The sequence below is a fragment of the Strix uralensis genome, chromosome Z (assembly GCF_047716275.1).
Source record: "Strix uralensis isolate ZFMK-TIS-50842 chromosome Z, bStrUra1, whole genome shotgun sequence".
NCBI classification, from domain to species: domain Eukaryota; kingdom Metazoa; phylum Chordata; class Aves; order Strigiformes; family Strigidae; genus Strix; species Strix uralensis.
The window spans coordinates 90,695,515-90,711,743 of NC_134012.1; the positions used below are offsets into that span (position 1 = coordinate 90,695,515).

General features: G+C 47.9%; 1 protein-coding gene across 1 annotated transcript in view; it reads left to right on the top strand.

The window, feature by feature from the left end:
* Positions 1–13,982, top strand: part of LOC141938299 (myosin-IIIb-like) — a 29,494-nt gene extending 15,512 nt beyond the window's left edge. The window contains exons 17-29 of the mRNA XM_074856941.1: positions 40–240; positions 1,115–1,200; positions 1,440–1,487; positions 3,002–3,049; positions 3,235–3,326; positions 4,569–4,700; positions 4,814–4,923; positions 5,198–5,397; positions 7,381–7,470; positions 8,140–8,305; positions 8,638–8,946; positions 9,256–9,337; positions 10,515–13,982. Of these exons, the coding sequence (XP_074713042.1) occupies positions 40–240; positions 1,115–1,200; positions 1,440–1,487; positions 3,002–3,049; positions 3,235–3,326; positions 4,569–4,700; positions 4,814–4,923; positions 5,198–5,397; positions 7,381–7,470; positions 8,140–8,305; positions 8,638–8,946; positions 9,256–9,333 (1,560 nt within the window). The 3' untranslated portion in view covers positions 9,334–9,337; positions 10,515–13,982. The remainder of the gene's footprint in view (positions 1–39; positions 241–1,114; positions 1,201–1,439; positions 1,488–3,001; positions 3,050–3,234; positions 3,327–4,568; positions 4,701–4,813; positions 4,924–5,197; positions 5,398–7,380; positions 7,471–8,139; positions 8,306–8,637; positions 8,947–9,255; positions 9,338–10,514) is intronic.
* Positions 13,983–16,229: the final 2,247 nt, after the last annotated feature.

Genomic DNA, 16,229 nt, shown 5'->3' on the forward strand with positions numbered 1-16,229 from the left:
TATCACAGCCTCGCAAGTTGCCGTGGGGTGGGAGAATAGTTCTTGCTGCAGGATATTGCATGCCAGGATATGGCAGTGCTTTGGCTTGCTGGACTGTTGATCTTTCTCTGCCCTCACCAGCATTCCCTGATGGTGCTCATGGAGAGGATGTATTCTGCCAACCCACACTTTGTGCGCTGTATAAAACCCAACAGGCAGAAGGAGCCAGGTGTAGTGGAGAGCCAGGTGGTGCTGCAGCAGGTGAGGAAAAGCAGTGTCCTTTACAGGTACTTCTGCCATGTCTCAGTGGGGAGGGCAGACCCCATCAAAATGCTGTGGAAATGCTGGAAGCTGACTGGTCTGGGTCTCCTCTTGCAGGAGAAAATGTGGGCACGCTTTTTATGCATGTAAATTTTCTGGGTACTTCGTTGGTTTTGCGACACAGACTGCTAGGTCCAGGTTTTACAATCCTAGTTCCTCCCATTTCTTTTTCATGAATGCAATGAGATCTGCCTGTCAGGTACAATGATTCATCTTTGCATCTCCTGGATGGGCACTGGTACAGACAGTACTCCAGAAAAAGTTAGAGACTGTTCTCACCCATCAGCCAGGGCAACTCTGAATAGAAGCCAAGATGGGATCACTTTGACAGGAGCTGAAATGTGCTGATATGACTGTCTTTAGGTACTGGGTCAAGTCTGAGATCCAGACACTTTAAAGAATACTGAAAATGATTACAGGAGTTCAGAAAGCTCTGAGGCCTGTTTAATGTATGTAAGAAAGGATAGGACTAAGAGGGAGCTTCATCTGTGCCTCAGAATACTTCTTTGTCCGGATTTGGAAGTAAAAGACTAGTCTCTAAGGGACAGAGGCAAAGCAGGACCCATGCTGGAAGGTGAAGTTATTTCAATCATTGGTTTTTATGGTTTCCAACTTTTTAACTGAGAGTGGTTAATCATCAGAGTTACAGGATGTGGTAAATTCAGTCTTTAACCAAGGAAACTTTCAGAAAATAACTTTTTTGTTTTGAACTAGACAAGTTGAGAGCTGAATGAAGGAATTTCTGGCTGCAGAGGAACAAGCTGGTGTCCTAATGACCTGTTTCTATTTGTTTCTCTTTGTGGTGCCGGTTCAGCTCCGATACAATGGACTGCTGGAGACAATCCGTATCCGAAGAGATGGTTTCTCCTGGAGACCCTCATTTGAGGAATTTGCTGAAAGGTTTGTTAAAACCTCTGCATGTTCCTTCTTGGATATTGTTAGGGAAGTGACCCTGGTAACCAGATATGGGCAGGGAGTGAAACTGCCTCTTTAAAGTTCACATGCCTGAGACCATGGGGTTGTTTGTTGTGGGAGGCCAAGTGGGAAAGACATTGATTTATTGTTGTTTGCTCTGAGGGTGACATGGAGCCCATCAAGGATGGGGGTCTTACCTTGCTGAATTGGTTTGTTTTTCACAGATATGGAATTCTTCTACTTAAACAAGATGTTTCCTTCACAAAAGAAAGGTAGGAACCCTTCCTTTGTAATGTGCAATCCAGTTTGTTCTTCAGAGACTTTTGCTTTCAAGGTAGCATAGCAAACTGCATAAAAGGAACAAAGTGAGGGTGGGGTTTTGTGGTAATGGAGAATACAAATTCCTAGGCAGAGACAGTTAGTGTTTAGAAAGCATTTTGTACAATGATGAATGAAATCTTTCTTGAATTGCTATGTAGTAATTCCATTCAATTGCTATGAAGCTGTGCTATCCCATGGAATGAGAACTAGCTAATGTACTCAATTTAGGGAGTCACAATAATGATCAAGGGTGTCCACTGAACTCAGTATGGCAGGGGCTAAGCACAGTTGCCAGGTGCCTCTCCAGGTTTTTTCCTGATAGTCTCATGGGAGAAGAAGATAAAGACAACGCTGAGCAAGCAGCCAGCACTGCAGCCAGGCTAGAGAGGATATTTCTGGTCCAAGACTTTTTGTGTACAGACATAATATACCCTCAGCACTTTCAGAACCTGACTGTTCCTTACATACAAAAATGTCCCCCCCAGCTCTGCAGTCTTACACTGTCAGCTTTTTTCCTTTCCACATCTAGGGCAGCAACTCCCTACCTCCTCTTCTCCATTTTTCCCAGTCCCTCCTTCCCACCATGGTCAATTGTGACTGATAGTGAGAATGAAGCATGTAAGGCAGCCAGATTATTTTTTTTTTTTTTTTTTTTAGTCTTTTAAGAAAAGGATTTGAATGTTCTCCTGGAACAGTTCTTTCCTGGCAGTAGTTCCTCCGGCCTTCACAGTGCTTCCTTGAAGTTACTGACAATTCTAATTTAATAAGAATTGCGAACCCAAGTGAAGTCAGGAGAATCGCATAGATGAATGAGAGATGATAGTAATCAGGCAGCATGGTCTGTTTTCAGACACAAAAATCATAGGATGTGTTTGAGAAGAGAATCAGCATGGATACAGATTGTGGCACAGTGGAAGCTGTCTGAGAAAGAAAACCACTTCTGCTTTGCTATGCGCAATATTAACAAAAACGCCACTATGATTTCACAGCCTGGTTTTGCAGGCAGAGGGAGGAAGCTGTCTGTGAGGTGCAGCTAGAGTACTGCTTTCAGTTCCAAGTGTTGGGGGATCTTTCCAAGTGACTCAAATTTTATCACTAGAGTCTGCAAAATGAAACTGGAATTGTAAAACAGGCTTTCTCCTGGAAGTCTTGCAACTCGTGTGTTCCAAAGTGCTTGGAAATGAAATGAGGAAAAACAGTTCCGAGAGTAAAATAGGCTCTGCAGAATTGCCTCCCAGGAAGCTGAGGGAAATCTGCCTCTGGGAATCCCTTTGGTGATGTTCCTAGCTGTACCTCAGGGAGCACTACAGATCGACAGCTAGTTACTGAATGTGATTGGGTGACAGAGAATGTAATCCAAAATTGTTGATGCACTTTCTCCCCCTTTATGCACCTAAAACCCCTGGCTGCATAGTGTTCACTTTGGGGGGGAAATTATTTATTCCACTTCTTTCCTCTCTTGCAGCTGCTTGGAGATACTGCGAAGTACAGAGCTGACAGGCTGGTTATGTGGGTAGGTGTGGATCGCTGTTGCTGGGAATCGGGGGCCTGAACTGCAGAGACTTTATACACACAGACTTACCTGGTTCCCTTCAGAGAGAACTTTATGTCTGTAGGAAAGGTCTGTCCAAAGGATCATGGATGCAAGCTTAGACAAACAGTGTTTCTCACTGCTTCTTTGTCTCCTCAACTTCTCAGGAAGTCAAGACTTTTCTTTAAATATTGGCACCGGGAACAGCTGGCAAAGTATGTGGAGCGACTGGAAGGAGCAGCAGTTGTCATACAGAAAGGTGAGCACTGGGACAGGAGAGGCCCTTGACTCTGGTCTCACACCAGGCCAAGGAAAAACTTTTCTCCAGTCCCTGCTCCACCATTGCACCCTTTCAGATGTCAGAAAGGCAGGGCAGGCCCCATCTCCACGTCAAGGCCTATGGAGTCAGAGTCCTTATTGCAGATGCCCACCTCCACAGCACTCATCCTCAGTCGGGGGTAGCTATCAGACAGTGTGAGCCTTGGAAAGGGAGAGCATGTGCGCAGGAGAACTGAGCTGAGCAGGGCAGGCGTATGATTTGGCTGCATCCCCAGATCTGTCTAACCGTCCTTTGGAGTGAGGACTTGTTTATGAGTAGTGCTGAACTGAGGAGAGGGAAGAGAAGATGAGTGAACCAGATCTCATTCCTGCCTTCAGAGACAGGCAGAAGGGGATGAGGTTTTGGGGTTGTTTTGGGTTTTTTTTTTCTTTCCTTTCCAGGTAGTGTCTGCTCTGGCAGCCTGTTTCTCCAGAGCAGGCACTGTGGGCAGTTGGGTACTTCCCTTGGCACAGACACCGTGAGGACTGTGCAGCCAGGAGGAGGAGGCTGTCACCCTGCCTGGTCTCTCTCTGTTGCACTTCTCTTCTGTATGGGTTGTTTCACTGCTGAAACATCTGAGCAGCTTCCAGCTATGCACCGCACAGTATGACAAACATCAAACTGTCATATGCTGTGCCTTGTTCTTAGCCATGAGGAAGATGTGTGGGTAGTGGGAAATGAGATAGTGTGGTTTTCAGTTCATGTGCTTTGGTACCTGGTAGAGTGGGCGAGATAATGCAGTGTCTCTAAAGCTCACGATGAACTCTGTGATGGCTGCTTATGGGAAAGGTTATCCTGTGGACTGACACCAAGGAAATCCTGTCTTCTGCATGGAAGAGCTTTGTTTTTACCAAGCAGTGTCTGAAGGCTACCAGGGAGATAGATGGTTAACAGGTGCTCTCCTGTGAGTCTTTGCTTTTTAGGAATTCAGTGCCTTGGCATTAGAGATGAGATCTTAGATTTTTTTAAAATCCCTGATCTGGAAGCTTAGAGAGGAGAAGACAGTTCTCATGTGGTTTTGACTGCATGCTCACAATAGAATTTGCATTGCTCGTTATTAATATGATTCAAGTGTTGAGGGCTTTGCACTGGGTGAAGGAATATCACCCAATGTGCTTACCTCAGGGAGTGACAAAGGCATGAACAGCAAATTTTTTCTAACCACAGCTTTTCTCTGAACAGTTTTCAGGGGATTCAGATGCAGAAAGAGTTACCTAAAACTGGTGGCTGAGCTGAGAGCTCAGGCGCAGCGGCTACAGGAAGAAGCAAAGAGAGAAAGAAGCCGGCAGCTGTCGATGGAAGTAGAGGCCCACAGTGAGTTGCTCCCTCTCCCCCTACACGTGGCCACTTGTGGGATGATCACTTTGAGGTGCTGTGTGCTCCAGGGGATATCAGCCTGTCATCGGCTCTCTTTCATCTTGTTGCAGAAAGAATCTCACTTCCAGTCCCCATACCACAAAAGAGGCATCCTCAGCCTTGTTCTCCTGATAAGCCACCACAGCCACCAGTGCCACGGCCACGCAGCAAACTAACAGAGGTAGTGATATTGGCTCTGCTTGGGGCCCCTTATCCACGTGTGCTCGTTCCCTGCTCCTTCCACCTTCTGCATGCACATGTTCTCTTGTGTGGTCCCCGGAGAATGTTGTCATTCTTGTTATGAGAAGTGAGAGAGTCCTTTCCTACTGTGGTTAGTTAAAAATCATGGTCAGGGCCTCTGGGGAAGTGAAAGCACTTTTGATACTTTGACTGATCTTGTCTTAAGAGAGTCAGGGGACCTTCAAAGGCCCACTTTCCCCCCTCTCTACTTTCAGTCCACTCCTTTTGATAACTACTTGGACCCATCTGTGCCTCGCCCTGTTCTGTGGACAGAGGAACAGACTGGAAAAGAAGCAAAAATGAGGAAACTCCAGCGAGGAGCAACTCTCTGCTGGTTCAAAGAGACACAAGCCCAGAAGGTTATGCAGGATGATGGGGCCTTCCCAAGCTGGCTGCATGGGATGATCAGCCGGAGGTGAGTACATTGGACACAGTGGCCACAGCTTGGGCTGTGGCAGGCAGGCAGAAGCTGCTGTGTCCTTAGGAGGACTGTGTAGGTTGGATTTGCCTCCTTAAAGAATGGGAGTGACCTGCATAACCTTTTAATTTTAGGCTGTGAACTTCAGACCCTTAGGGAAAAGGTTGGAGTTCCCTATCACAGGATGCAAATGCTGACACTTTACATGGGTTCAGGGAAAGACTGTGGAAACTCATAGGAAATAAGTCCATTGTGGGTTCCTAAATACAGACCCTGTGCAGGGAAGGGAGGCTTGGAAAGTACTTGGAGAGGAAATACACGCATGCGTTTACCCTGTTGCGGACCATTTGTGGAGACATGATACCGAATGAAGATGGACTTTTGGTCTGACTCATTCCAACTGTTCTCATATCTCTCAGTTTAGGTCGGGAGGAGACCTCAGTTTACAGCAGGAGAATGCAGCGTACATTTATTTAAAAGACTATTAAGAGGGGCTTTAGTGAGTAACCAACAGCAAGATACCTCCAAAGTCCCCAGATACAGGAAAAGGAAGGGTTTTTTGTTGATACCTCTGCCCGTCTAATGAGAGTGCAGCATAAGTGGAATTTACATTCCTTTAGGCTGGAAGAGACATCCACAAAGTCCTACTTTCTTATGGAGTTGTTTACAAGACTGAACTCTTTAGCTTTTTTGGGAAAGCCTGTATTCAGATTCTTGTAATTTTGCTGCAGGGTATGCCTCACACTTAACTCTCTTTGCCGAGCCAAGCACTAGTTTCCAAGCTACATATCAGAGAAATGCTGATTATGCCAGTGATAAGGTAGGAGCATGACAGTGGAGTTAGCAGGTAGATGTCAGAATTTCTGGCTATAGTCTCCCCTGTGTGCAAATTAATCTATGGCGCTGCATGCTTGCTAACTGTCAGTGTCCCTTATTTGGTGGGAGTTGTGTGTGAGCATTGCTGCCAAGCATGACTGTCACCTTTATCTTATTCCAGTTTGTAACTTTTTTCTGTTAAAGCTGCAAGTCTCCTTCAGCCTTATTAGATCACGAGTTCCTGGATTTTATTAGTTTATCAGTGTGAACATCACTCAGAAATTATACAGCACGTTACCTTAGTAAAGGACACTACAGTAGCTGACAACTCCCTGGTAGCTGCATTTTTTTTCTTTAAGATAATTATCAAGGCCTCCACCTGCATTAATGCTTTTGTCCACAGATCCAAGAATGCAGGAGAGGAATAAGCACCTGGAAGACAAAACTGTCTGAATTCAAGTATAGGCTAGCCATGAGCACTTCATAATGAAGGACGCAACAGATCCTTGCCGATTTTGAAGTGGTGCCTCCTGTTGCTGATTTAAGTCTCCGTACAGCAGTGTAAACTCAGCCTCATGTAACAGAGCAGCCAGAGCAATCGAAAATTACACTGGTGATTTGCAGTCACCTTTAGCCTGGAGCAAGGCACATGACAAGCACAAAACGGTGCTTTGTCTATTGGGCAGAGAGGGGGAAGACCTCCTTACAGCAGGAAGTTTAGAGATCCAGAATGGTGTAATCCATGTTGGTGTTTTTCCAAGGCACTTTAGCTTGTGCTGAGCACCACTACCCCACAGTATCCTGACTTCTGTCAGCCCTGGAGCACAGGAAATCCACGTGTGCCTCCTCATCTCAGCAAGGCTTTGTAATGCGCTCTGTGCTGGAAGGCAGTTGTTGCTATTGTACTAGTCAGACACCAGGAGCAGGTTTGGAGCAGCCCTGCTTGGAGATGCTTTGGCTGAGAGTATCCTGCCTCCTCAGTCTGCTAATGCCTCCCTGTACCACCAAGCCTGCATCAGGAAACTGTAACTAGGAACAGATGGGGCAGATGCTGGCCTCCCTGTGGACTGGGAGCACTACCATGGTAGCATGGGAGATAGGATGGGAGTTGCTGCACAGAGGCAGCTGCTCACTGTCTGCTGAAAAACTATTTCCTGCTTCCAGGGAAGCTGAAAACTTGCTGAGTGACAAGCCTTTGGGTTGTTTCCTTGTTCGGATCAGCCAGAGCCGACCGGGCTACACATTGACATACAGGTAGGTAATGAGCCTTGCAGAGAACAAAAAAGAAGGTCCAAAACTGAGCTATGCATGGCTGGAGGAGTTAACCTCTTCCACGGAGGAGTCCAGTGATGATGATGCTCAGCCTCTCCTGTTGTGGGTGCCTCAGACAGTTTGGAGTAGCAGACAGGACACTGCGGAGTCTGTCTCTTGCCAAAAGCTAGATCTGTTTGTGGTTGGGATGCTGCGGCTCCAAGGGTGCAGGTCCTGCTTAGGCTGTGCTATATAGCTGAGTGGGTAAAACAGGTTGGAAGAAGCAGTGACTGAAGCAGAGATCAGTCTAGAGACAGGCCAGGGGAGAGGCAGTCAGAGTTCTGGGCATCGACTTTGTACAGCCTCAGGCAAGGGGTAGGACAGAGTTTTAATGTGGACAGCAGCCTTGGGAGGCAGTAGTCTGCTGGGGTTTAGATACGGCTGCCAGGGTTCTCCTGTCACTGACTTTGGGGAAATTGCTGCTTCTGCAGCACCTACTAGCACAGTGTGTGACACTCCAGCATGGTGCATCTCCTGCATCATTGTGATGTTTGTTACTGTGGCTCCTGATCACATCTGACCTCTTGAGACAACTGCAGAAAGCAGTGACTGGGTCCTGGAGAGATGTTGTGGCCCCATACCACGACTATTTCTGTCTGTCCATCTCCCCAGGGGTGAACACCGCTGCAGACACTACATGATCCAGGTGCAGCCCAATGTGCGCTACGTCATCCTGGGGGAAGACCGGGCTCACGCCTCTCTCACCGAACTGGTTCGGTATCACCAGACTGTGGGCATCCAGCCCTTCATGGAGATACTGACTGTTCCCTGTGGGCAGGTGAATGTTGAGGATCTGCAGCCAGAAAAAGGGTGGGGCATGGACCGTGCCGTGAGTGGGCAGAGTCACTGCAGCAGCAAGATCTCTCTTTTGTGTTCCCGTTGGCGGTATCCCATTCTGGCCAAGCAGCTTGGCCTCTTCTGCATGCACCAAGAAACGCTACTAGCTGGGCACTGGGAGTCCTGGGAGGGGGACAGGCCCTGGCAGGTGGATGACACCCCCTGCCTCCGAATGTCAGTAGTGGGCACAGATTGGTATTCCTCTTTGTTGTGCTCTTTGGGGTGTGTGGAGGGTCTGCAAGCCACTGCTGAATCTATTCTTCCCTCCCTCAGAAAAGTAGTGAGAGTCTGGATTATGAAGATCTGGAGTGCCTCACGCAGGGCCCGCCAGCCGCCAAGGGGGAGACCCCCCCAGAGGTCCAGCCCTGCCCCTCCAGTCTTTCCACCAGTAGACCTGCTCTGCAATCAAGAGCAGCCACAGTTCTCAGACACATGTGGTTCAAGAACAACAACAGTTTCCAAAGTCAAGAGAGCCTGGACAAAAGTAGGACAAAGCCAAGCTCAGGCAAGGAGAGAGGCAGCCAACGAGCCTTCCCTCGCCTCCGCTCTTCCATACGCCTGGCAATGCAGGAAATCCAGCAGGTGAGCTGGGGCATATCCTCTACCAAGCATTGCCACCCACAGCCACTCTGAGACACATGGAGCTGCCCTACCCCAGTGCAAGACAGGAGGCTTCCACAAGTAGCGCTCGGTTTCCTAGCTTCTGGGTCACAGGTTTTATTCAGTGGTCTTGAGATCAAGACTGCGTTCACTGGAAGTGCTGGGCTGGGGGAGACCCTGGGAGAGGCTTGGTGAGATGCCCAAAGAAAAGTCCACAATGAAAGGGGCTGTGTTGTGGCCAGCATCTCAGTTGCTGCTCCCCTAACGCTGTCTTTCTGCTTCTCACTGTAGTTCTCTTCTGTTCGCTTGAAGACCTCTGTACAGAGCTGCTGTCAAACTCACAGCATTGAGGATGCAGAGCCCAAATGACATGGTAAGAGGAGGCAGTACACAGGAAGGCAGACAACAATTGCAGCTTCCCTGGGAAATGGAGGAGCAAAGGGACTTTTCCCTTCCTGCTCCACCTGGAGCGTGTCTTGGCCATCAACTACCTAGAAATGTAGCAGGAAAAACAGAGGGCAGCGGCCAGCTTCCATTTCAGGACTGCAAAAAGACCAGGAAAAATGGGAAAAATCGGCATAAGGTTGGGTTCTAAGCACCTGTATGCTTGCAGTACAATAACAAGGCTGCTGGAGGGAGCTCACAGTTTGTTAGAGGCCTGGGGCTGGAAGGCCGATTACTATCGGAAAGCCTATCTGCACACTATAACGGTCAGCTGCAGTGCCTTAATGTTGTGGACAGAGGCACGTATCAGAAGTGGGTACTGGGCAGAGAGCCCTAGGGGGTAGCAGAGGCAATGAGCCAAAGGCAAGGCTGAGAACACAAGAAAATACAGCAGCCTGTGAGGACTTTAAACAAGGACTCAGCAGCTGAATACACAGCCAGTTACTGAGGCTGAAGTATACTGGGCGGCTTATAAGAGTATATGAAGTGGGACAGGGCAGGCTTCTGACACAGCTGGCTATGCACCATGTCTTAACTGTCTGAAGTATCTAGTGGATGAGCAGCTCCCTTGTGCAGCCAGTATGTTAAAAAAAAAAAAAACACAAACAAACCAACGCCAAAAGAAAACCCCAAACAAACTGTCCCATTCAGTTGCTGAAGGCAGGAGGAAGCAGTAGTGGAGCTGTTGTACACCTCTGTTAAAATCTGGATTTGTGTCAGCTGGAGTGAAGAGGGGTCAGAAGACCATGCTCTTGGGTGCAGACCCACTGCAGGGCTTGCAGCCCTGCACCAGGATTGACAAATTCCCTGCATGGTTCCACTCCCAGGAATGTGTGTTGGAGCAAAGCTTTCTAGCTAGGACCTGTCTTGTCTTCTTTTGAAGGCTGAGAAAATCCTCTCCCTGAAGTGTTTTGACTCAATTGCTTCATTCCTGTATGTGGGTATTGATGTACCCAGGGGATGCTCCTTGTGTCTGAGGTTAGGCATAAGAAAGACAAAACATGTGGAATCTGCATAGATAGCTGCAAGAGTGTTGTAGTGGGATTGCTGAATGGAGCCCTCCTTTTATGTCCTCCACTGAGTTGTGTTTCTTGACTTTCTTGCAGGTCAAAGTGACTCAGCCGTATCATCTTCCAGTGCTGCTGGGCCTTGCCTAACTGGGTGAACATACCCAGACATACAGCAGACTTTGTTTTGTTTTTGTTTTTGTTGCACCCAGTTGGCCCTGTGCCTTTAGCCACGACTGCTGCAGAAATTAACTTTCATCAGCACTCAGTAGCTGAGACTGCTGTATCTGCAGTATCTGGCCCAGTCTCATCCTGACCGAGGGGAGAGGATGGGAACAGTAACACTCTGCACAGACCCACAGTGCCTGACAGTCTGTGTGTCAATACTTCGGTGTGCCTGGAGACCCCTCACCTCACACTGTTAATAGTCACAAACTGGATATTTCTCAACAGCGTGTTCTCTCAGATAGCTGTACTGATTTCCTACCACTTTCTCTTCAAGTCCTCTGTCTCTTTTGATCCTGTGTATCTGCTGCTCTGGGTGCCAAGGGAAGCTGGACTTGGGCAGTAAGGAATTAAATTGGTGTGTCCTTTTCATTGAGTGCAGGAGCACTTGACTGAGAGCTAAGACAATGCAAGAATATCTTTCTGCAGAGCTCATGTCCTGCCCTTGCATCAGTGTGCTGGCACACTGCTCCCCAGTCCTTAGCCAGAGCTCAGTTCAGGGAATCATTGGTGTAACCTTCTTGTTCATCCCGGTTGGGATTGCTACAAGTCAGGGCTGGACAACACGCTACTTTATGCTGAGGGTAGAGGGCTTGGTGGGGACCAGCCAGGGAAGCGGTGGCTGTTTCAGCCTGACGTCCTGGCTCTCCCCAGCATTCCCTTGCAGCATTAACATACCTTTTCTCTTCCTCGTGCTGGGTTTTGGCAGCTGCTTTGAGACTGTTCAGGACAGAACTAGTCCAGGCAGTCAGAGGCTGCTGTTTGCAGAGTCCTCCTGGCTAAGCCCAGGGGCCTTTTGCTGTGCAGCCTTGGCCTCTATGCCAATGTTCTCCTTGGCTTCCTCCACCACTGGGCAGCTGGAAAGCCTGCCTTCTGGGTAGCACGTAGAACCTCTTCATGGCCAAAACTTTTCTAAGAACTCACTAATGCACAGAACTGAGACATGTATGAGAAATGCATTTCAGTAATAGAGCTGCTCTGTCACTCTTTCCTAGTTCCTGTGCCACAGAGCATGGTGTAAGCCCAGGGCTAAGATCCAGTTTCAAAACACTGTTTCCTCCTGTAGCCTGGCAAGGGTAATGCTGAACCAAGGAGGGTGATGAAGAGCTTTCCCAAGCAGCTGCCTCCAGTACCTCCTGGTTGCTGCTGCAGGCACAGCTCACAAAGAGCATTAGCAAGCCCTCAATGCTCTGCCTATATGCGAGGTCTAGCCAAACTTCTGGAGAGCAGTGTGGCTAGTGCTGTGCTGCCGTGGGGAGAAATGTGTGCCAGCAATGGAGAAAAGCTGAGAGATGACCTGGGATCAGTCAATAGACTGCTGAAGAATAAAATGCAAATTTGACATCTCTAGTGTGGTCTTTGCCTGCTTCCAAGCTCATGGCCAAAGTCAGGCACTGGAGCTTCAGTTCTGTGTGAGAGCATGAGTTACGCTAAGGTTTTCTTTAATCTTCTCCCCAAAAGTGATCTCCATTGAAGAGCAGCAGCTACATGAGCAGCCCTACCTCATTTCCTACAGCAGCAACTTGCCTTGTGGCACTCAGAAAGTTTTGTCTTAGAAAAAGCAGAGAGCAAATTGTGTAAGCCAAAGTGGGAAGGCCATTCATGTTATATCATGTTATAGTTCAGCTGGCGTGTGATGAACTGAATGGGATGTACTCACATTTCCCCATGGGACTTCAGCTGAGCTCAGAGAGGGAGGCTTAGGAAGAGAAGCCTGGGTGTGGGGAGGTGGGCAGAGCCAGCCCCCAGGAAGGTAGGAAGAGCAGTGAGAAGGATCTGCAATCCTCAGGAGCAAGAAATGGAAGTGCTAGAGGGACCTCTGGGCTTGGAGGCTTGGGAGGAATTTTATCTGCTTTTGGTCCTTGAGGTATCTGACGAGGAACTCCCCATTGGGGTGGCTAAAACAGAAATCTTCATTCTTTTCTCCCCTTCTTAACCCTTCTTGTTCCCCTTTTTCCCAACTCTGCCCTCTCTCTCCTCTGTCTGGCCATCTTTGATGTAGACTTGAGGTTTAAGAACATGAACCTGTGACCCAAGGATCAGTATGGCTCTTAATCTCTTTTCACAAAACTGGCAGTCCTCATGTTGTTTGCCTTCTTCCTGGGCAATGCTGTGGTGTATGTTGACATGTTTCCTTCTCAAAGACTTACTTGGCCCTTGGCCCAGACAAGGATCTCCATGCTGCTCTTAGCCTCACTCCAGCCTGCATCAAGTGCCTGTGGAGTGTTGTAACAGCATCTCTGACATACGGTTTTTCCTATCTTCCAGTTAACTTTGTTGTCCACACCAAACACTTATATGGTGTGCCAGTGCTTTGCAGCAACGTTTAGGACAGGGTGCTTGACCAGGGCTTTGCTTATTAATTTACTCCTTATGGTGCATCACAAAAACATGGGAACTACTGTCTGAGTTGAAGGGGTCAATCCAGCACAGGATCCTTGACCATGAAGGTGGCCAGTAGGGGATGCTTAGAGCAGATTGAAGAGCAGTATAGGCATAAACCTGTTTCCTCTGCTACATGTTGTGAGCAATACTTAGTTTAATCTTATTCTGACCAAAGTATCCTTCCGTCTAGCAGTCCTTGCTGGCTTGCTTTTCCATAAAAGCATCTGATTGCTTTTGATCCTTTCTAGATTATTTTGCGTCCATAGCAACCCTAGGCAATTAATTCCTCAGATTTATGATGCATAGTGAAGAAGTACTTAAATTTGTTTGGTTTTTAACCTGCTATGTCATTATTTAATCCATATGCGCTTGATTCTATACTTTAAAACATCACAAGTAATAGTTTCCAAAACACCAAAGCACATGATTTTATATATATCAGTTTCTCTCCCTTGGCTGCCTTCTCTGTCCTATGCATTTGATTTTTTTTCCCCTTTTCTGGCTCTCCTTAATTCCACTGATTCTTCTCTGAGAGGGAAGGGAGAAAACACAGAGCCAACCCTCAGGCCACTTTCTTGAGCAGGAGTAACTGGTCTGAACTCTCTCTTTGCACAGTTAGAGCCTCTCTTTGTAAATTACATCTACCAGCGCTGACTTTAATTTGTCTTTTTATCATGCAGCTGTTCATTGTGAGTCCTTTCTTGAACTCTGCAGTGAGTGCTCATTTTCACTGTACTGCATACCTCAGCCTCACCAGCAAACTCTGCCCTATCACTGCTCACACCCTTTCCCAGACCGTTTATGAACACAGCAAAAATCACAAGCCCAAGCACAGATCCTGGTGAGACAGCACTGGTATGTTCCTCCGTCTTAAACACTGACCATTTTCCATTCACTGTCTTCTGCCTTTTTATTAACCATAGGAATAAAGATGTTGTGAAGAAGAGCCATTAAGGACATTTGCTGTGGGTCCTTGCTGAAAGGGTTTTGGGCATTCAGGTACATCCATCTATCCAGCCATATCCATGAAGCAGGATTCCGCACTCCAAGGAGTAAGACATGACTTCCTTCTGTCAGAGTGGGGTTGTTTCTTCCCCTTTCATCCCATTTCTCTACAAGCCTAGAGGTGCTATTCCTAATTCCCAGTGTGGAACTCAGATTCACAAGCCACACATCCCCAGATTTACCCAAAGCTCTTAAAAATATAAAAGCCCAACCCTGGCATTTCATTCCTCTGGTTTCAGGCCGAATTAAGCAGCAGGTTTCATGTCCCGTAGCAGCTGAGAGATCTGTGTTGGGGTTCCTCCAGAGATCTCAGATAAATGCCGTCTACGTCATTTACTGTTTGTGTAAGAAATTCGTTTTGAAACATACCCTGCTGATGCTTTCACCTGAACCAGGTTGCCTTATTCATCCCTGCAAAAGGAGGTTGTAGCTTGGGAAATTCCCTTCGTTCCTTGCTAGTGTGAGTAACTCACTGTGCTTTTCTGCTGGCCCTCTGTCTTCTCTGAATGGTCTTTCACACCTCTGTTACCTGTTCAGTCTATGGCAAGCTTCCAGTGTGAAACTGGTTTTTTGGTTTGGTGGGGGTTTTTTTTAGTTTTTCAGCTTATCACTCTAATGGACTCTGTTATGGTTTTCCATTTAATTTGGTGTGGTTACTGTCCTTCAGAGAATTGCAGGAGGTTTTGAGATATGAGAAAGGGTACATCATCTCTTCCAATAAGTCTCACTTATCCTTTTGCATGCTAATTTGGTTCTTCAGAATTTGGAGTTCCCTGGAAACCCACTACAAAATCACATCCTGTTAGCCACCTTTCTACTTCTCACAGCCAACTTTACATGGGAGGTTACACACCACTTAAGATTTCAGCAGTTTCGCCTTGAGCTTCTTTAGAGCCACTTGGGAGGAGGTTGGGACATGAAGGTGTGCATCCAAAGGTGGTGCAGGATCAAAGCCCAAAGCAGCACCATGGACCTGAGTTCAGAGCAAAGTTATGGTCAGTCTTTACCCCTTCTGTGGTACATTCACATTTGAATGAGGCTCTGGGTGGTTATTGACCCTGCTGTCATTGCATTTTGGACGCTTCTGATTACAGGGGCACGTTCACAGCAGGTTCCTTGAAAGAAACACAGTGTTTCTGATGCTCAGAGCTGCTCTGGACAGGGCAGACCAGGCTGAGGATTTTCAGGTTGTGTTTTGGGCTGTGTGGGCTGTGCATTGAGCTTGCTGTGTCTGCAGTCAACTCAGCATCACAGATCCTGACAGTTAATCATAGAATCATGGAATGGTTTAGGTTGGAAGGGATCTTAAAGATCATCCAGTTCCAACCCCCCTGCCATGGGCAGGGACACCTTCCACTAGACCAGGTTGCTCAAAGCCCCGTCCAACCTGGCCTTGAACACTGCCAGGGAGGGGGCAGCCACAGCTTCTCTGGGCAACCTGTGCCAGTGTCTCACCACCCTCACAGTAAAGAATTTATTCCTAATATCTAATCTAAATCTATGCTCTTTCAGTTTAAAACCATTACCCCTCGTCCTATCCCTACACTCCCTGATAAAGAGTCCCTCCCCATCTTTCCTGTAGCCCCTTTAAGTACTGGAAGGTCCCTATAAGGTCTCCCCAGATCCTTCTCTTCTCCAGGCTGAACACCCCCAACTCTCTCAGCCTGTCTGCACAGGGGAGGTGCTCCAGCCCCCTGATCATCTTCATGACCTCCTCTGGATCTGCTTGAGCAGGTCTTTCTTATGCTGGGGGCCCCAGAGCTGGACACAGCACTGCAGATGGGGTCTCATGAGAGGGGAAAATCCCCTCCCTCGACCTGCTGGCTGCACTTCTCTTGATGCAGACCAGGGCACAGTTGGCTCTCTGTGCTGTGAGTGCACATGGCTGACTCATAGTCAGTTTTCATCCACCAACACCCCCAAGTCCTCTGCAGGGCTGCTCTCAATCCACTCATCCCCCAGCCTGTATTTGTGCTTGGGATTGCCCTGACCCATGTGCAGAACCTTGCACTTGGCCTCATTGAACTTCATGAGGTTCACACAGGCCCACCTCTCCAGCCTGTCCAGGTCCCTCTGGATGGCACATCCCTTCCCTCCAGTGTGTCGACCGCACCACACAGCTTGGTGTCATTGGCAAACTTGGTGAGGGTTCACTTGATCCCACTGTCCGTGACCCCAACAAAGATGTTAAACAACGCC